This window comes from Suncus etruscus, chromosome 6 (genome assembly GCF_024139225.1).
Source record: "Suncus etruscus isolate mSunEtr1 chromosome 6, mSunEtr1.pri.cur, whole genome shotgun sequence".
Classification (NCBI taxonomy): Eukaryota; Metazoa; Chordata; class Mammalia; order Eulipotyphla; family Soricidae; genus Suncus; species Suncus etruscus.
Window position 1 is genome coordinate 43,345,986 of NC_064853.1, and position 21,569 is coordinate 43,367,554.

General features: G+C 46.9%; 1 protein-coding gene across 1 annotated transcript in view; it reads left to right on the forward strand.

The window, feature by feature from the left end:
- The first annotated feature begins 5,495 nt into the window (after nucleotides 1-5,495).
- The window catches only part of CSMD2 (CUB and Sushi multiple domains 2), a 638,485-nt gene continuing 622,411 nt past the window's right edge, over nucleotides 5,496-21,569 (forward strand). The window contains exon 1 of the mRNA XM_049775147.1: nucleotides 5,496-5,691. Coding sequence (XP_049631104.1) covers nucleotides 5,496-5,691 — 196 coding nt within the window. The remainder of the gene's footprint in view (nucleotides 5,692-21,569) is intronic.

Genomic DNA, 21,569 nt, shown 5'->3' on the forward strand with positions numbered 1-21,569 from the left:
AGTTCTATACACAAAACCAGGAAGCATCAATTTTTGCCATGTATAAGCTATTAGTGACAAGGGCTATAAGGATAATAGCTAGGTGCTATACGTCATAATTTAGTTATTGGTCAAATATAGTGTCTGTTTATTTTTCTTTTCTTAGTTTTTGTACTGTCACTCTTGTTTTCCACTTCATACTGGAATTTCCACATAGCCAATCACCCCACATTTGAGACCCAATTTTGTGACATCCCGGACTATCATCCATTTCTAAATTATATGATTTGTGTAATTTAGTAACAGTTGTTATGCCACCCCCTCTTTCCCCTTTTTAACTATAAAAGTTCCCCTTTTACTTTCTCTGAGGCTCTCTCTGGTTTTTTGAGAAGCCCAGCTAGCTATTTGCTATTGCATTCTCTGTAGTTCATGGTCTTTATTTGAGGTGGTGGGCTTTCTCAGACCCTTAACACCATCCAGGTTGCTTCTTGCAGGGGGAGGTCACATTTGAGCTAGGTAATGAAGGGGAATTATATAGACTAGGAGAGGACAAGAGGGAACAGAATTACAGCCAGAGGCAGCAGTCTGAGCTAGGTACAGAAGCCTAGTGGCAGAGCTGATGCCACTAGGAACTTCAAATAGACGTGATAATGTAGACAAGTCCCTCACCTGCTGCAGCTGGCCTCTGACAAGCAAAGGACAATTTGATCTCTTTTACCACTAACAGGAGCCCCACCCATTCCTTGGCTGTTTCACAAAGGGGAATATTCTGCAAGCAGTGGCTGCATTTGGTGGCCCAGCAGTGGCAGCATTGAAAAGATGACCTGCACCACGGGCCTTTCCCTTTCCCTCCTGCATGCAGCAGTCCATAACATTGCAATAATTTGTTAGGTTTTTTTCTTCAAGGGGAAAAAAAAAGCCCAACCCTCCTCTGTCACCTTTCCTTGGCAAGCACATCACTGTCATCTCCACAGTGACAGCCTAGCCCTTGGGAAATACTAGCTTCTGTCTGATCATTCTCGTGATTTTACCCCCCCTCCCCCTAGGCTGAGGCTTTTCCTCCGAGTCCTTGTCTTTCCTCTGGAGCTATTCTTTCTGTCTCTGTCTCTGTTTTAGTCTGTTTCTCTCTGTCTTTCTGTCTCTGTTTCTATCTGTCTCTCTGTCTCTGTCTCTGTCTGTCTGTCTGTCTGTCTCTCTCTCTCTCTCTCTCTCTCTCTCTCTCACACACACACACACACACACACACACACACACACACACACACTTTCTTCTGCTTGAGTCAAATTGAATATTTTAGGGCAACCATTCAGTAGTGTGCAGTCCCGAGTTAAATCAGGTTCAGCTTCTTGCAATATCAAACCTTTCTTTTTTCTGCTTTACCAGGCAATGCTCAGGGATCACTCCTGGTGGAGTTTGGGTGTCCATATGTGACGCCTGAGATTGAATCAAGGTCAAGGCATGCAAGGCAAACACCCTACTTACTCACTGTACTATCACTCTTGGTCCTGATTTTCCTTTAACCAACTCTGATACCTCTCCCCTCCCGCCCACTACCAGTCTGTACTTAGGAGTCTCAGCACCTCCCAGGGCTTTCCTGCATTGTGATCTGGCAGGGAGATCCTGACCCAAGAAGCCCTCCATGACAGCCTCCACTCCTAGGCCTGAGGGGAGAACTGTGGTCACTTCTGACTCCTGCCTCTCCCTAATCCTGCCCTCAGTCTCTGCATTACCTGCCTCACTTAGACAAATGCAGCCACCACATCCCATGTGATGTCTCCCTTTATTCTGTCCCTTATGCTGCTGGCTGTCTCCTTGCAGATATGTTCGGAAAAGATGTGGGGCCAGGTCACTGACTTTGTTCCTAAAATGGGAAATCCATTGCTGGGCCTGCACAGCTTCTACCTTTTACTCACTATTCCTGCAGTAGTTTCATATTTACCAGCCCTAACTGAGATCTCTTTATGCAGGTTGTACTTTCTCTTTTTCCATCTGAAAAGTCCTTCTTCTCACTAGGGGCTAAATTGGGGACCTCTTCCCAAAGCTATGCACTCAAGTCCTTATTCTCAGGATTCTCTGAACAGGACTTTATCAAGAGAGGCTCTCCAAAGAGAGACTCGTGTTCAAAAGCGATTATTAAGGTGCATCCCAACTAAACCTGCCTGGTGCCCTTATAAGGGAAGGAAATGGGAACACAGTTGCACCATGGGGAGAGGGTATGCTGACAGAGAGGAAAGATGGCTGCCTAGGAATCAAGTAAAGAGGACCTAGAAAGAATAGGCCTGAGGCTACATTGGTCTTCCACTTTCAGGCTCCAGGTCTGAGAGACAGAAGGGATCTGCTATTGAAACCACACACAGAAGTGTGGTACTTTGGAATGGCAGCAGATCGACTAGTCAATAAGAGTCATACTTCCCAGGAAAGTGTCGACTCTCACCAGTCCCTAGAAGACCCAGTGGCTTCAGTCATCCTAGAATATCCTGCTTCCTCTTCTCTCCTGGGTGTCCCCTCTTGCCCTCTTGGAAACATTTCCCCATTTTTCGTACCTCTTTTCCCCTCCCCAAGTCCTTGTCTACTCACTGCAGTCTCTTGTTTATTGCTTAAATTTTGATGCCATCATGATCACCACCTCAGAGATCTCCAGACCCCTTGTTGGGCCCTCTTGATGTACTTTTTCATACACTTTTCCTCCATAGAATCCTTCACTAGCAACCTTATTCATGTGCTTATATTTTAGTTATGGATTATCTAGATCCAAAGAAAGTTCACTTGGATTTCTTTTATCCAGTCCCACTACAGAATGACCCTCTAGAAAATGCTATTGGGTTCATCAGTCTCCACATAGTTCAAGTGTCTCAGAAGGTCTCAGGAGACAGCCCGAGTCCCATTTGTCTCCTTCAATTTGCCTGTTTCCTGCCTTGATGCTCTGTCTGTCATTATGATGACCACCACTGGCTGTGTGGGTTCTGTGTGAGTTTCCAGATCTGTCCTCCACTTCCGGAGACACACACTGTGTGTGTTTGTGCAGCCCATAGAATTGACTGGCTGCAGGCCAGAGACCAGGAAGTCTCAGAAAATATAAGTGGACCCAAATAGATCAGAGAAAGGGAGGAATGGTGGAGGAAGTGAGTAACTGGGCCGTTGACAGGGATGAAAAGGTGCCTTTGGCCTCCATATTCCCCTGGGAGCGGGATGGTGACAAATGTACTCTCTTCTTGGAAGGATTTGGGGCAAAGGACTGGGGCTGATACAGGGGTGGGAATAGTCCACTGTCCTGTAGCCACTCTTAGGCCTTTATAGGGCAGCCCCAGGGCTCTTCTATCTAACCAGACACTGTCCAAGGCCACTAGACCACCCAGCTAGCTAGAGCACTGCAGGAGAAGTACCCCACTCCAAGGGAAAGGAAAGCCCTGAGAAAGACCTAGCCAATACCCCCTCCCTCCAAGTTAGCACCTACCCCCCCAAGCCCAGCCAGTCCCTCTGACCCCTGCAGACTTAGTGGGAAGGCCCAGTCAATGGGGCTGCCTGAGCTTAGCGCTCTCTTGGGGGGTGGGGGGGGGAGGCAAGGGGACGCTGGGCTGGACAATGGGAAGCTAAGAGTGCTCTCCCCGCTGCCCTGGGACATAAAGCCTTTCTCTGTGCAGTTCTGGCTGCCTCAGAGGCTTCTTGGCATCCCGAGAGGCTGCTTAGGGAGGGGCTAGAAAGCTAGGGGGTGGGGGTGGGGCCGGCGATGGGGAGGAAGCTCTGGCCCGGCTACAGTTCATTCTCCCAGCTGTGGGATGAGCTACAGCAGGGAAAGCAGAATAACTCGGGGTGCCGGAGGAAGAGGAACACCAAGGGAGCTGAGAGACGATGGCGCTGGGGAGCAAGGACAAATCTCCACTTCATAGACCGTTTTCCACTCTCCAGACCCCAGTGGGCACCCCGCCTCCTGGTATCTTCTTTGTCAAAATATCCCAGCCCCCCAGGGCAGCCTCGGGCCACTGCCCACTAGAACTGGGGCTTGGCCACCCCACCAAGCCGCGAGTGTGTGCTGCCTATTCCCTCTTCTGGGTTTCTCTGGCAAGGGGGATGGGGTGCTCTTGGTAGGTGCCTGGCGCTGCCACCTCCCCTCGCCTTTCCCCGGGGTTGGATCCCCCCACTAACTCCCACCACCCGAGCAGCGCAGCTTCGCTTTCGCTGAGAGTTTGGGGTAGCCAGCGAAGGAGCCATCGTGACTGACAGAGGAGCCTAAGGGAAACGAGACGGAGACAGACGGCCACGGAAAGGGAGTGGGGGACGAGGTGGGGACAAGGGTGGGGACTGAGGCTGAGCCCTTGGGGCCGGCGGCAGCAGCAACTAGAAAAACGCTGGGGTGCGGCTCAAGCTGTGGGGTGGGGAGAAACTCGTCTGGGTTTGGGGCCATGACTAGGAGAGGGAGGGGGGGTCCGATTATTTAATCTGAAGAATAATTGTGTAAATAACTCCTGCTCCCTTCCTTCCCCCACTTCCTCTCCTCTCCAGCTCCCACCCCAGCCCCTCACCCCCCAACGCACACAGCCACTTGTCCCTCCATCCCCAAGATTTTGACAGGGTTAAGAGCAAACAACCCTAGAACCGGTTCTCCCCCCTCCAAATCTCAACCCGGCTCCATGCACATTCACACCCCCTTATTTTGCGATCGGGGCAAGGGGGGGGGTCTCCTAAACATCACCCCTGACCCAAGGCTGCAAGTTCAAAGCCACCACCCAAGCCAAATCCACAACCAGCTCTTCTTCATAAGATTCGTGACTCCTCTGGGAACTGAGTTCTTCTTTGCCAGACAGTATTCAGTCATCCAGTTTCCAAACGTGGAAGAGGCGTGTGTGTGTGTGTGTGTGTGTGTGTGTGTGTGTGTGTGTGTGTGTGTGCGTGCGTGTGTATTCGCGTGTGTGTTACAGGGGGGTGTGCAATAATGGGCGATCTTATACATGGCAAGGAGCAGGCTGAACTTAAAGGAAACTGGTCAATTGTAAAAAAAACAAACAGGCATAAACAACCCTTTGGAAGCGAATTCGTGGTGGTTCTCGGTGGAGGTGGATGGAGGTGGCGCTGCCGCGGAAGAGGCACCCCCAACCAACCCCCCTCTCAATATTTTTTTTTCTCTCCCTTTTCCTCTGCTGCGCCTCCTCCACCCCAGCATTCGGAGAGCGGCGGAGAAGAAGAAGCGGCTCCGGGAGTGATTAATCCGGGGATAATTCGCTCCCCCTCCTCGCCCCCCGGCGCGAACCCCGCCGAGCGGGATTGGAGCGAGTCATTTCCGAGAGCGCAGCGCGCCTCTCCCCGGCCGGGCGGACACTTGGTTCATTCCAGCCGCAGAAGCTCGGGGCTCCCGCGTACCGGGATTTTTTCCGACCGAGCAGAAATAAAAAAAATAAATAAATAAATAAATAATAAAAAAAAAGCTCCGGAGCTCTCCTGACCTCCTTTCTCCTCGGCGGCGGCGGCGGCGAGCGGAGCGGAGCCTCTGTCTCTCTCCCTGGGCGCTGCCAGCTTGCGCCATGCCGCGCTCGCGGGGACGGGAGCTGGGGCGTTGCGGCTGCCCCGCTGGGAGGGCTGGCGGCGGCCAAGCCGGGGTGTCCGCGCTCGCTGGGAGCCGCTGGGGCCGCCCGTCGCCGCCTCTGCCGCCGCCGCTGCTGCTGCCGCTGCTGCTGCTGCTGCTGAGCTGGGGCTTGCTCGGTGTCTCGGCCGCCGCGGGTAAGTCTGGCCCCACCTGAACCCCACGATCACGCCACCCCCCATGGACCACCCGGCCCCGGGCCCTTCCCCCGCCCTCCCTGGTCACCTTCCACCCTGGCGATGGACGGACCACCCCCCAGGCTCACCCTCGCTTCTCTCTGCCCCCCTCCCCAATTAGCTCCCACCGCCGTGGCCTCGCCTCCATCCTTACTGCTCTCCCCAGAACCCGCTGCAACTTGGCCGGATCCGGCAAGGGTTTGGGGTGGGGTGGCGGTTGGGGGGCTGGCAGGCAGACGTTTCTGTCTCTTTCTGTCCGGGGTGGCAAGGCATCCCGTTTCTCCAGCCTCCCAGCCCCCCATCAGGTGCCAGGCTTCTCCCCGATAAACTTTCCCGGAGCCCTCTTCTTTTCTCCCCACCTCTGGATTCTGGCTGGCACAGCCGTGTTGGAGAGCTGGAGCATGGGAAGGTGGAGCCCCCTTTGCCCGTTTCCCTGTCCGTGGGGGGTCTCCCTCTGCCCATTTTCTCCTTCATGGAGCCCACGCCCCCGTCGGAGCCGTGGGAGACTGCGGCCGCCTCTCCCCACACCCCCTAAGTCTCCTAGTGTCCCCCTCCTCAGTGCGCGGGGCTTGGAGGGGCTGTCAGGGGTCGGTCGCCCACCCCGGGCGGAGTGGGGGGATTCCTTCTATGTGTTGCAGGAGGGTGCAGGTGGAGGCTGGAGGGTGCCAGGCAAAAGGGGAGGCGGGGGTTGTGCCAGGGGTGGGGAGGGAGTGTCGCCGCCAGCCTCAGCGCCGCCGCCGCCACCTTTCTTTCCCTGGGTTTCCACTCCGCGCCAAAGTGCCCTTTCCCGCGCCCTGCTGCAGCCCAGTGCCGGGGATGCTCTGCGGCAGCGGTGGCGCGGGCAGCGGGACCAGCAGCTCCCGGCGGTGGCGGTGGTGGTGGTGGTGGTGGTGGTGGTGGCGGAGTCCGGGAGGAAAGCTGAACTGCGGGTGCTGCGAGTCCCCAGAACTTCTGGGGGGTTTGGCTGCATCTGGCAGATCCGGGCAGCCCACAAGACTCGCCAGAGATCTCCATCCCCATCGGGGTTCGGGCTTCCCTTGGTGCCCTCCCGGCTTATCCCCTCCCTGCACCACTCAGAGGCTCTGCTCTGGCCACAGCAGCCTAGAAAGTTCCGTGTGCCCTGGTGGGGATCGGTCCTGATGGGAGAAGCAGTGGCTTCGTTTTCCCTTAGCCCAGAGATGATGATCCCTTCTGGGCTGAAGATTCCAAACACCTGCTGCCTAGCTAGGCCTAGTCTGATGCACTTAAGGCTGGGAGCTGGCTTGCTTTGGTTTCTTGAGGGTACCCCCCCACACACACACAACCACCAATTGAGTCTCTCTAATGGCTTGCCCTCCCTCTGCTGTCCCGGCATCTCTAGCTCCCTTCTTGGAGAGTGCGCCCCTTTCTTGACCCGCCTTAATGAGCCAGTCCCCAAAGACCCTTTAGCCTACTCTTTAGCTTCGGAAAGGTCCCTTGACTGATCAGGGAGGGCATCAGGACCCAGCCCCAGCTTTTTTTTTCCTCCCCGACTTCACCGGACTTTCTTGGGTTCTCTGACGAGTTATAGCCTTGGCCACCCAGAGAGGGGCGCCCGCGGCGCGCGCCAAGGAGCTCCAGCCTCACGCACACCCACATCCCGCGGTGGCTGTGCAGTTCACCATTGTGCTCTGCCTGGCACCCAGACTTGCCACATGGGCGGCGGCCTAATGGTGGTTTTGTCCAGGTTTAGGCTCCTGCTCTGATTGAGCACACATCAGCCTCTGGCTCCCTCCTTCCCATTGGCTGTTTTTGTTTGTTTGTTTTGTGGCCATATCATTTCCCGTGGGTGCCCTTGCATATACCATGAGAAAGAAAGAAGAAAAAAATAAAAAACTCAGAGAAGAGTTTGCTAGCTCCCTTCCTCAGAACAGCACGCCTCCATGGCCCTATATTGCAGCTCTGGTCAGTGGGGGTGGCCAGCAGCTGTGGGATGGGGCCCTTGCTTTCTGGCAGGCGTGGTCTGGTCTCGCAAAGCTTTAAATGTCTTTCCTTTAAAACTTAGTCACATTTTATGGGCTGACCACTTAGTCCAGGGAACCGAGATCCCCCCACGCCAGACTGGTCTTCAGGGCCAGGCCTGGTAAATCGGGCCCTGAGGGGAGGGTGGTGCAGGCAACTGAGGTTTGGAAATGAAATGAGTGATGGGTGATAGCAGGATTTGACAGATTAGAGGGGGAAGTGCATTTGTTTGTTCTTCTCCTATCATTGACTGTAAGAGAGGGCCAAGCCTGAGCCAGCTCCCTTCCTAGACCCAGCCAGGGCAGTGGGCCTTGAGCATAAGGGTTTTCAAAGACAGTACCGCCTTGTGAGTGGTCATACATGGGTTCGATCATAGCATCCTATACCGTCCCCAAGCACCAACAGATGTAACCCATGAGCACCACAGGGTGTGGCCACACACACACACACACAAAACAAACAAAAAATGTAAAGGACCTCCTCAAACCTGTCTACTTGTTGAACTCCCGCTGCAGAGAACCCTCCCTGCAGCCACCTCCCATCTGCTCTCTTCATCCTCTCAATCATCCTCACTCTGGTGTTGGAAACTTTCAAAGAAAACCAAGCTCATTAGATTGCTGGGCCACCAACTCCATTGCTTTTTATCTCTTTTAGAACTGAGTTCTCTTGGATGGGGCCTTGCTCAGTTTTCTCCAGCCTCTGCTTATACTGCGGTCTGCCTTCTGTCCTCAGTACTAGGGTTCTCTAGAAAAGATCACTAATGACCACCTCACCCCAATTGTCAGACATTTTTATTTGTTTTTGGCCACACCCACCCAGTGATGCTCAGGGGTTACTCATGGATATGCGCTCAGAAATCTCTCCTGGCTTGAAGGACCATATGGGATGTTGGGGATTGAACCACGCTAGCACATGCAAGGTGCTACTGCTTGCACCATCATTCCAGCCCCCCAATTGTCAGACATTTTATACCTTCTCTGCTTAATTTTCCCTGACCTCTCTGTGCCTGTGCACACCTTGGTTTCTTCCTTTGAAACTTGTTCTTCCTGGGGTTTTTGGATATGATGCTTTGCTGCTTTTTCTTCCTGCCTCATGGCTGTTGCTTCCCAGACTCCACTAGTAGCAACGATCCCCCTCTGTTCCTTTCCTATCTTCCTTCTGCTTTCCTTCATCTCCTCTTACTGCTCCCAGTTCTGTTTCTGTAGGCTTATCCTCAGCACGGTCACACACTGGATCTCCCAGACAGACTTCTCTTGCCAAGATGCTTCTCCTGATAAATGCCCATTGGCTTCCTTGTTGGTGGAAATTCTGAGTCTAGACATCCTATGTATCTGATTTGCCTCTTGGACACTTTCTTCTTCATGTTTTCTTCCCAGAATACTCTCATTAGCTCTTTTCTCAAGTCTTCAGAATTCCCTGGTGGGCTTTTGCAGCCAGTGATATCTAGATCTTCCTGGTTACCCAGCCAGAAATTGTAGCTCAGTAGTCTTCAACCAATAGTCCATAGATTGATGCCATTGTGCAGAATAGATGATTAAATACCACCCATCTTCCACCTTGGTTATATTACTGCCAGTTCATGGGCCATAAGCCGGGCAGGGGGCTTGTCCACAGTTGTAAAAGATTAAGAACTCTGCCCTAGACCATTCTCCATTTCTTTCCTATTAGGTGCTGCCTGTTTCTTGGCTTTGATTCTCACAAATTAGCTGTTCTTCTCTGGACTGAGAAACTCTGAAAAGCGTTAATGCAACTCAGCCTCTTAATAAGTCACTGGAAATAAAAGTGAAATTAAACTATATGTTTTTGGAATGCTGGCAAAGGTCTGATCCCTCCCTCATATCAACCACTTCAGTATTGTAAAGAATCAAATAGTTATTATTATTTTTAATTCTCAACACTTTGCTAATTCCCTGTGTGCTTGCTTTCAGCTGGCCTCTTGCAGCTGAAGCCCTGACCTTATTCGTGTTCCACTGCTTGCACTCCCTGAGCTGTACTCGGCGGGATTACTGAGCCGCTTCACGGATTGGACCGCGAGTTTTCTACAGGCAGGGACAGTGCTTTACTTTACTTCTTGGAATTCCCAGCTTCCAACTCCGAGTCCAGAAGGGGCTCAAAAAAATGATCATTAAATTATCTTGTGATTTTAAAATATCTCTTCTTGAATAGAGATCCATAAAGCTAATTCCAGAATTTTAAGCAGTTAAGGGAATCACCTGATGTGCAAAGGCCAGGAGAATATTTGCCCACCCTCATTCCCCCCCCCAACTAAATGTCACAGATTAGAAATATGGCTCCTTAGATTATAGAGCCAAAGCTATAGCAATCTTTTAGCATTAGCATGCAGCTTTCTTCCTCCTTAGGGAAGATATGGCACTAACTATGCAGGCACCCATGAATGGATCTGAATTTCCACTTGCAGCTGAATGGTGAGTTTATAGTTTAGAAAGTACCAGCTCACTGTGGTCAATAGGAGACAGTGTGGACCATCTTTTGGGCTAGTGAGTGTCTTTACCTTGTTGAAGAAGTGGCCAGAATCACATGCAAGGAAACTGGAAACCCAGGTTTGGGGGCTTGGACCTGCAAGCTATGGATTTGTCCAAAAACATGAAACTCAGCAGCATACCATGTTGGCTCGTGTGTCTGATTTGCCTGTTTTATTATCAGTGTTAAACCAACAGGATTGAAGAAAACTGATGGCTCAGCTGAGCCAGATGTTTCTCATTACAGAACTAACCCATCATCATACCTTTTGAGAGTTCACATTTCTCATCTGTAAAAGGGGCGAGTCCTTCCTTCCTTGAAGGACTAGGAGTCAGACTGAGTGAGGCATTAGTCCTTACCTCTGTTCAGATGTTCCCATTTAGTGGACACTGGAACTGAAGAGATGAACCAGGTGCACTCTCACCCTGTGCTCAGTCAGCTCTTTGGGGATCTAGGGTCATGTAAGTGTGCATATCCATTGAGTCATCTCTGTATGCTGGTATCATTCTCAGCATTTGTATTAGCATAACCCTCACAGCAACCCAGAAAGGCTGTAGTGGTATCAGTATGAAGTATTGCATACTTGAAGAAATAGGCCCAGGGAGGCAACACAATTGTTCCATCATACAAGTAAGTAGTCAGGGCAGGTCTGAACCCAACTCTACTTGACTTATGCTCACACTGCTATGTACTTCTTCAGGGACTCAGCAGGTGTTCCACCATGACATCTCTCTGCTCAGGTTCCTTGCTTCTTTGATTTTCCATCCTGTTGTCCCCCAGTATTACACTGCTTTTGGCACCTGAAATCCAGATTCCCAACTTCCAACCTGACAAATAACCATTGTGTCCTCTCACCATAAACCTGTAGGTTCACTGTTAACCTGTCTGTCTCCTGTGGATTCGGCTGCAGGCTCTCACAACTATTTCCTTCAGGTAACCCTCATCAGAACACTGGAGACTTACTCTTTAATGAGGTTGTGTCCATCTTTATCTCCTAAGGGTCTTTGAACTCAGGCTGGTGGTACAGACTGTATCATAGCAGCCTGCAGATACTGCATGAACATTTACTAAGAGGATCGGGGGCAAGCACTGGGAGCCCAAGACCTTCTTGCTTTCCAGCCTGCCCTTTTGGCTATCATCTCCAAGGCAAAGGGTTTGGAAGAAAGGAAGGAGAAATGGGCCATTCTCATGGGAGACCACTCTTGGCCCTTCTGTATCATTATAATAACAGTTATCCTTCACTGAGTGCTGGCTGAGTGTTTTTAGACTTTATTCCTCAAGGTTTACAATGGCCTAGTCTCTATAATATATTTGAAGAGCCCAAGGCTCAGAAATTAAGCAATTCAGTCAAGTTAGAATGCAGTTAGAAGATGTTAGCTTGATCCTCAGAGCAACATGACTCAAGGCTCTCTGCTTCGAGCATGGAAATCATTTGTCACAGTGTTGGACCCATTCAGGAGGCTGTAACTATTATTATTAATACTGTAGCTTTTATAATCTACTTGCTTTCTGTACTGGCTGCTTAAAGGTCTGAAAACCATTGCTACTTTAAGTTGTCATTAAATAGTAGTTTTTCTTGCTTCCTCTCACTAAAGATAATTCCTTTAGAATTTAGCCAACTCATCCAGCTGACCCACCAACAATCAGTGCTGGTCTTTGTGGAGTAATAAGGAGAAAAGACCCTCTAGATCCCCCTATAGATTGGATAATGGCATCATATTGCCTTCCTTCGTTTTGACTTTTTCAGTTGACTATGACATACCTTCATGCCACTATGCCTGCTGCAGAGATTCCCCCAACAGGAAATCATCTGAGTGAGCCTGCAAATGGGGGGATATTTCAGAGTCTTTGCCTTACAGAGGTCCCATCTCAGAATTTACTGACTTTGAATAGAACGTGATTGTCCCATGGAACCATGCTGGGTTATGGAATATGTGTATATGTGGGCATGGGTATGTTGGTGAGTGATATTGCAAATGGAAAATGATGGTGATGTTCTTGGATCTCTTTCCTGGATCTTGTAAATTGAAAATATTTATTTAAATATGAGATTTGTATCTTTTCATGTACCATCCAAACACAGAGATAACCTAACTTTTTATGCATTTTATGTGGCATAAGAAAGGGTCTTACCCCTGTACACAATCATAAGTGGGAACTTCAGCCATTCAGGTGAGGTATGAAGGTATGATGTGGTGGATTGGAGAAACAGGATGCTTTGAGATAGATGGAAATCAATTGTGAAGAATTGATTTTGGGGTAGGTCAAGAGTATGTTAGGCTTATTTGTATTGGAGTAGGGAAAGTCAGGATGTATTGAAATGGTGGTAAAAGTGATAGGATATGATTGGGTAAAATATTATAGTTTTGAGTGATATAAAATTCTGTGAATTGGCTGTGGTATGATAGGGAAGGGAAGAAAGGTTAAGAATGAGTTAGAAGGGATGGGGTGCAATAGGAAAAGAAGGGGTGATTGGATTTGAGGTGACATGAGGGTACTCAGGATACATAAGGTGGTTTGAATGAGTGAATTGAGATGAGATGCTGAGAAGTGTGGTGGGGTTATGTAGCCAACTGAATGGACACCAAAGGGAAATAGGAAATGAGGGACAGAACCTAGATATTACTATAGTCTTCATCTTACTCCCTAGAACCTCATTTTCTCATTTTCTTGAACTATGAAATTTCCAGTGGAGAGAAAGTCCTCATCAAACCTTGGATCCAAGCTGGCATAGATCTTAAGATGCTGGTGGTATCACTTATCCTGCTATGAGGGCTTATTTATTTTTGGGAAACCTCACAAGTGGTGCTCAGGAGCCTTGGAAACATTCCTGGCAATACTTAGCAAATAGAACTGGTAGTTAAGTGCTAGTAGCTGAGAATGAGGGTTTTGCATTGCCAGAAATAGCAGCGTCACACTTGGTGGTCTTCAGGACCTCCACAGCTATACTTGGTGATGTTCAGGGGCCCAGGTGGGGCTAGAAAACAAATGCAATTTGGGTGCATGCAAGACATAGGCCATAATTCCCATGTTATTTCCCCATCCTAAGAGGCCCTTCTCCAGGAAAAAATCTGGGAGTCCTTGTGCAGTGACCACTACAGACCTTACCTGGTAACTATGGTGGCCTTTCTTGGAGTCTTAGACAGCTCATGTCAAGCTCACATCACAGAGGGGTTCAATGCACACCCTCTAACTAGGAGATTCCAAGTCACACAGAAAACAAAGTCCTGGGTTATACAGGGGCTCACATCTGTAACCTCCTTTGCTGGAGAAACTTCCCCCATTGAAAACTGCCTTTTACTTGCTACCTATTTATTTCTGTATTTGGAAAATTTTTTAAATGAATTGATCTCTAAGGTGATGTCAGGTCTATCCTAGAAAATCATCATTATGAAGAACTCTTATGATACTAAAAATTATGTATAGTCAAATTACCAAGAGCAGTGAGATAACTCTTAGAAATTTATTTGAGAATCTCCCGTGTGGTCTAGAACATAAAATAAAGGCTCATATTGCAGCACAAATAGCCCTCCTCCCTGTCAGTGTCTAATTTATACTCAATTAGGTGCAATTATAATCCAGAAGCCTCAAAAATTATGTGCCCATCTTCTAGGTTTTCAAATAGGAAGGAGAATAAGTCCCACTATTAAGTAGCTACATCTATTTATTGATTGAAAGTAAGCAAGTGTGACGGTTGTAACTTTAAAGAGAGAAAGCCGAGGTTTGAAACATGGATGTTTGAGATACAAGTGTATTATGAGAGTTTGTGCAGGCATTTTTGTGTGGAATGATTGATGGCCCTTTGTGAGATGGGCAAATGTGGTAGTGTTAACTGAGGCCTCTGAGGAGGGGTGGGCTAGCGTGGCTGCTGGCTTCCATGCTCCATCACTAATCTCATTTCCCTCCTAACAATCTTCAGTACTTCTTCTGTTGCCAGTTTTAGGTTTAGGGACTCAAGGATGGGGAGAGGCTCAGAGATTAGACAAGGCTTTAAGATGGTATGTGGACATGGCATATGACTTGGCATTAAGAATAGGGTGAAAGTTGAATGCTGCTTCTCTTCTAGTCTGTTACAACGTTCTTAACCTGAAAACAGCTACCCTGGGTTGGTATTCCCTCCACACCAGGCCCTGCCCTCCTGGCATTTGAGTTTACTACAGCTTTCACTGACCTACAGCAGCTGGGTGGAAGTTGTTCTAGTCTAATGTATACACATCCACAGCTTGCAGTTTGGCCAGAGAATCTTGATACTAGTCTTCCAGGCTTGGTGGTGTCACTACAAACTCCGTGACTATGAGTGAAGCATTTTATTTTCTTGCATCTCTCTTTATCACTTGTAAAACAGGGAGAATAATACCCACTATATCTATGTAATAATTGGACTTGGAAACACTTTTATTCACAGAGCATAAGGGACATAGAGATATTAGAATAGGATCACAGATTATAGAACAGGGCACTAGTCTAAGATCTACCCAAAGGGAGATCTTACCGCTGGGTAAGCATTCTAAGGAGGCTGGCTGGCACAGAAATGGTAAAGGAAGGGGGCTGGACTGGTTGAGCTTGCCAGCCTTGGCCCTTTCTCACCCTCCAATGCCCATGTGATGCAGGTCTTTCTCATACACAGCTCATGAGCTGTCTGCTGGAAGCTGATCTTCCCTCCTGCCACACAGACAGCATCCCTGGAGCTCAGTCTGTGAGAGGCTGCACAGGCCTTACTTCTACTCACACAACCAGCCAGGGTCAACTCTGCCCTGAAACCTTTTTATTCTAGCAAGAGGGAAATTCCCTGTATCTGCAGCCCAAAGGGACTCACCTCTCAGATGACATTTTGTTCAAGAAACATGGCAAAAGGAAAATTACACAGCATAGAGTTCTCGGAGCCATGTGAATGGCATATCTACACATTATTTGTTTTCTGTATTTTTACATTTTTTTGTTCTCAGAAGCCCTGCATGACATTAAATATACCCTCTGATTGTGATACTTTATGATTCTCTTTTTTTAAACATCTTTCTCTTGCTTCCTTAAGAAATGTTTCCTCCCTCTATCTTCAGTCCTAAGGCTATTGCTGCCCTTCCCCATCTGTACTCTGATATATTTGATATACATCTTGAAATATGCATGAATCCTTATAAAATATGTAGGGTTGTTTGTCAATTGTGTTATTTTAATTTACAGAAATGAGAATGAAGTATAAATATCATCCAGTCTTTTGCTTTATTTTCTTAACATTGTATTTGAAAGATCTAGTCTTGTTTTAGGGGTGGATCTTGCATACATATTTTTCACTGCTGTGTTGCATCTTGAATTGTATACCTACCCCATTCTGTATTTCCATCCCAGGTCTGGAACCTTGGTTTATTTGTAATTTCTTTGGCTGCATAGACAGTTCTGAAAAACATCCTCTGCATAGTCTCCTGGAACCCTGCTTGGGAAGAGCTTTGGGCCCCGTACAGGAATATTAGAGTTATTTGGCTCATTTTCTTTTCTGCCCTAATGCTCTCTAGCATGGTGGTGCCACATTTCCACCAGGAGTGCATGAGAGTGTCTCTTGTCATTACCAGTACAGAATATTATCTACTTTCTAGTGTTAGTCCTTTTGATAGAATTTCTGATGCCCTCATAATGTGCATTTCTCTGATTGTGAGTTTTAATATCTCAAATGCTTGTTAGTTATTTGAACTCTTTCTTTTATGAGGGGTGCAATAAGTTTTGGGTCACACTTTAGCTGTGTTCAAGGCCTATTCCTGGTTCTATGCTCAGGGATCACTCCTAGTAGTGCACATGGCGCCATATGCGATAGTAGACATCCAACCAAGGTTGACTGGGAGACATGCAAATACATGAATGTCTATACTATAATCTCTGCCTCTTTAAATATTTCTTTATTAGTGACTGTTTTGTATTATGTTTGGGCCACCCTGGGTCTGTATTCAGAGTTTACACCTGGATCTATACTCAGGAAATTATCCAAAGCCAAAGCCTGAACCCAGGCCTCATGTATGCAAAGCAAGTGTCCTAAGAGTGCTTCCCCTCTAGTGCATTATTCATCTTTTTTAAAGTATTATTTTTCTCTTTTTTGGTGGGAATGTGATTCATACCTGCCTCTGCTCAGGGTTTACTCATGGATCGCTCTTGGCAGTGTTCAGGGGACCATATGTGGATCAAACCAAGGATCAAATCTAAGTTGGTTATATGTAAACAAGCATTGTACTCACTGTACTTTCTCCAAATTCTTCTTTATTTTTTTTTGTTTTATTATTTGTGGGCCATACCTGGTGATACTTAGGGGTTACTACTGACTCTACTGTCAAAATTTACTCCTGGTGGTGCATTGCAGGTCAAATAGGATTCTGGGGATCAAACCCTGAGTCTTCTGTGTGCAAGACAAGTGCCCTGCCACTGTACTTTTTCTTTAGTCCCCTCTTATATTTAAATCAGGCTGTCTTAATTTCAAAAGAATTTCTAGATTTGCAGAAGTTCTTTTTATATTTCAAATAATGTCTCTTGTTAGACTTGGGGGTTACAAATAATTTATTTCAATCTTTCATCTGATATGCAGAAGTTCTTTTTTTTTTTTTTTTTACTTTTTTTTTTTTTTTTTTTTAATTTTTATTTTGATCATAATGGTTTACATAGTGTTGACAATAATATTTTAGGTACATATTTACATAAAATCAGGGGGGATTCCCATATTTCAAATAATGTCTCTTGTTAGGTTTAGGGGTCACAAATAATTTATCTCAATCTTTCATCCGACTTTTTAATTTAGAGCTGAAATGCTTTGTTTGGATGTCCTTATAAAACAGGATGTCATCAGGCCCATCAATGTTTTGTTAGAGATGATGGTGAGATAAGATGATCAATGATAAACTAGTGGGCAGAACAGTTTCTAGGCCTACTGGGGTTTCTCTTCCAGCAAGACTGGTTATCTGTACACAAGGCTTCCCTTTATCCCTGAGCATCTTACTCACATGAGGCTCACTGATCCTACAGGAGGTGGTTCCTTTAGCCCAAGACCCCAGTTTTCCCACTGGTATAAGTGAAAGTATCAAACTGATGCATTTAAGGAAGATGCAAGATCTCTGGTTTTCAGCAAGCATTTTACAAAGGCTTGGGCTGTGCCATACTCTCAACTGTATTCAGACCCTGGACAAGTTTCATAGATGTGGGTGAATGAGAGAGGCAATGCTTTATTTTCCATTGTAACTTTCTCACAATATCTAGGAGATGGAAGCAACCCAGGCGTTTCTCTGTAGATAAAAGTTAAACACAAGGTACTCTACCTGTACAATGGAGTACTAATATTATTCAACCATAACACAGGAAGGGAGTTGACAAGGTGCCCCTGTGGGTGAACCCTGAAGACCAGAGGCTGCTTGAAGGAAATCAGTTGCAAATGAATAAATGCATATATTTTTTTCTTGAGGTGCCCAGTAGCCAGATCTTTGAGAAGAATGCAGAATACTGTTTGCCAGGGTGGAACTGTGGAAATGGATGCAAGTATGTAGTAAGTGCAGGGATTCTATTTGAAAGATGAAAAGTTCTAGAAATGAATGGCATTAATGACTGGACAACAGTGTGAATCCATCCAGAGCTAACTAACCATACATGTACAAAAAGGGACCATCAGGTCTTAAACATAGTACAAGAATTATGCATGTGCCTTGTATGTGGCTGAGTTTATAAATACAGCTTTTCAGGCCTTCCCTAAACTTCTGTATCAGAGTATCAGGGAGCAGGGCGTGTAATTTGTTGCCTTACCAAGTTCCTGTACAGAGCAGAATGATGATGATGATAGTGAAGATGTTGATGAAACGATGATGACAATGATGGCAAGGATTATGGTGAAGATGATTATAGGGAAGATAACAGGATGATGATATGCTGCTATGGTGAGGACAATAATGATGGTGGTTATAATGGTCATAATTATGATGAGGATAAGGATGATGATGGTGAAGATGATGACCATGCGCAAGAAGATGATGACCATGCCCAAAAAGAAACAAAGGAAGTCTTCAGGGTAGCTTTACTCTGTGTGTGTGTGTATGTGTGTGTGTGTGTGCGCGCACGTGCATGTGTGTGTGTGTGTGTGTTTGGGTTTTATTTTGCTCTATTGTTTTGTATATTTGTTTTGAGGTCATACCTGCTAGTGCTCAGGGGTTACCCTGGCTCTGCACTCAAGAATCACTCCTGGCAATGCTTGAGGAACTATATGGGATGCCAGAAATCACACCTGGGTTGGCTTTGTGCAAAGCAAGCACCTAACCCACTGTACTATCTTACTGGCTCTCAAGGCATCTTTGAGCCAAAAGATCTGCCCCCTGTACCACCATTTGCAACCCTATCACCCTGTGTCCCCACACCCTCTTTCTTTCTTTGCTCCACATTGCAGAACCAAGCCTGTTCCCAGGGCCTTTGGAACCAGCCATCAGAGGGCACATGGTTTGTGCTGATGAGAGTGGATGTCCCAAGGGGAACCAGGGAAACCCAAGCGTAACATTAACATCCTGAAACTGCTTTATATCATACTCAGCAAAAGGCTTGTTGGTGAGGGTTAGCCAGAGCTAACTCTCCTGAGTTTCTCCCACCATCTTTATTCCTTTAGATGAGAAATCAAGGCACTCAGGAGAGTCTTATCCTCTATTTCCTGTGTGTACTGATTCCTATTATTCTAGATTTAATACTCACTGAAGAACAGAGGCTAAGACCCAGAATGCCATTTTCCTGAGGCCAATGAATGGCAGGCAGTGGGCATTTCAGGATAAAAACTAATAGGCTGGTGAGGTCATGTCAGCCAGCAGGGGTAAGGGCAGGCTCTGAGAGGAGCTTCCCATTGGGATCAGGAACCCAGATTCTAGTCCTAACTTTGCTCTTTGCACTAGCAATATCCAGTCCCCTAGGGAGACCCAGCACATTGACCCAGATTATTTAAATAATCTGCACTGAGTTACTCAAAACACAACAGGAAAACTGGGCATAGGGCTACTTATGCAACCTAGGTTGCTAAGGCAGGAAGTACAGACAACAGAAGGCTCAGGGGTGGTATTCTCACTCATTTATTCATTTGTTCATTCAGCCATATGTTTGTCAGGTTTCAGAAAGTGAGATGAGGATTGTTGAATGAAAGCCCTGGAGAAAAGGATTCAACAAACAATGAATTGCAGTAATTCTAGATCCAGTTTCCAGTGGGTACCTCCGAGGCCTTGCCAGAAAGCAGTTCTGAAACTCTTTGGTACCCCTTTCTCCCATCAATAGTTTCCTCCCTCAACTACAGAACCAGATCCTGCATTTTAACAAGATTCTAGGTGACTCCTCTGCTAAAGAAGTTCTAAGGGACATACTCCTTGATCTCACATTCTGGAGTAAAGACAACCTGGGCCTGTGCTGGCTCTATTGCGTTCAGAGTCTCTGCTGCTGACTTAGTTAAATGAAGTGACAAAACATGACCTAAGGTTATGCCTTCAATTTCTAGTCTTGCCAAGAATCTGGCAGACAGCTGAGCAGGCAGCTCTTTCCAGAAGCCAATGCCCACATGGAGTCACCCTGGGTTCCCAGCCCTAATACCATACTGAGATGGTGGCTGTGCTTAGCCAACATTGATTGAATGGATGAATGTTCACCCAGAACAGCTGAAACATGGGTGTTTTTGTTGAGACACCAACTCAGGAGAGATTTCCCAAGGTGAAGGTAACAGAGAGGCTAGGTTTAAGGGGGAAGTAGAAATTTTTGATATAGAACAATAAGCCAGTTATTCTGTGTCAGTTTGTATTTCTGGAAGCTGGTATTATTGCTGACATCTTTGAGTTGAAAGTTGTTAACATTAAATATTTTGAGAAGTGTTAGCCATTAACACCTTAGTTAAGATGAGCTCATTCGTCTGGAGAGAGTTTTAGTCAGGTAGGATGGTAACAGGTAGACTTGTGACTCTGTGTGTGTGTGTGTGTGTGTGTGTGTGTGTACCTGAATGCATGCATATGTACTCACCCAGTGTCTCTGAGCCTCAGATTTTTAACCCAGAATTTCTTTTGGCCTAGCACAGCTCGTCTCTGCATGATTCAGTTCTACTGGACTCGTCCACACAGCTCAAGCCCTCATATTTCCTGCATTTGGTTCTGGTCCATTCTAAACTACAGATTTTTTCTGTGCCACCAAGGTAGTAAAGGCCACTTTGCTGACATGCTGATTGCCCCTCTGCTGTCCCTCACTAGGCTGTGGCTTATCCATGAACCAAAAGGTCATGTATGACTTCTAGATACCTGTGACAATTCCTGAAGACAGGACAAGGAACTAGGCCTATCCTGTGATGCTGACAGCTGCTTGGAAAAGCAGGCAGTGAGTGAGTGTGTCCTGTAACTCCTATACACTGGTAGAGGACTCACTTTCCAAGATTCAAGATCCCAAGATGTTTTCACTCTCACTCATGACTTTCATCTTCAGCAGAGTCTCCTATGTGATATTCCAGGAGTACTAGGCTCAGACAAAAATGAATCCACATTTTCTTATCTAGTCCAAGTAACACTATTTGTACTTTTATCTGTCTCTGGAAATCTAGCAGGCACAAGCCTTCAAACTTGCTAGCATACATATCTTCCTGGAAGCACCAGCATACTCAATGTAATCTTACAGCTGACTCCTCACTGATCATTGTCTCATTCTCCTTTCCAACTCTATAAGTAGAGGCAATGTTTAGTGTTCAACAGAAGCAAGGTAAGAATGGAGGAGTAAGCACTCAAATGTACTTGCCATGGAGTGGCAGAGTGCTTGCTGAGCCTCCTTTCTGTTCAGGAGACAGAGATGAGGTCCTAGTGTCAGCATCCCTGGTGCAGGTACAAGGCAGTAACCAAAGATTCTGATGGTTAAGACCAAGTTTATATGGGTTGAGTTCATGTATACATCCCAAGGGCCAGGCTTAAGAAGGCATCTGGTAAATGAAGCAACTCCCAGACTACAGCACACAGCATTTGAGATGGTAAGACTGCTGGAAAAGAGGCATGTTAGAAAGGAAGGGATTCAGTTTGTGGCATGTTGAGTGTGGGTCCTGAAGACCATGGGTGTGTCTGGAGTTCAAGGATAAGGTACGCATTGAAGACCTCAAGTAGAAGGTAGGGACTGTCAGCCTTTGGAGAGTGGTAAGAAAGTTACAAGAAAGTATAGAACAGAGCAAAGCAGAAGAAGACCAATGCCATATCTGGGAGCCCCACAAGGAAAGGTAATTGGAAATGGGGACAAAGAGAGGATCAGTATTAGGTGCAGAGAAGTAGGGAGGACAAACATAAGATCTAGAAGCAGGAGGTGGCCAGACTGTCAAAGATCTAGAAGCTAAGAGAGTGACTTGAATGTGGGAAAGAAGTCATGTGGTACAAGGCTGG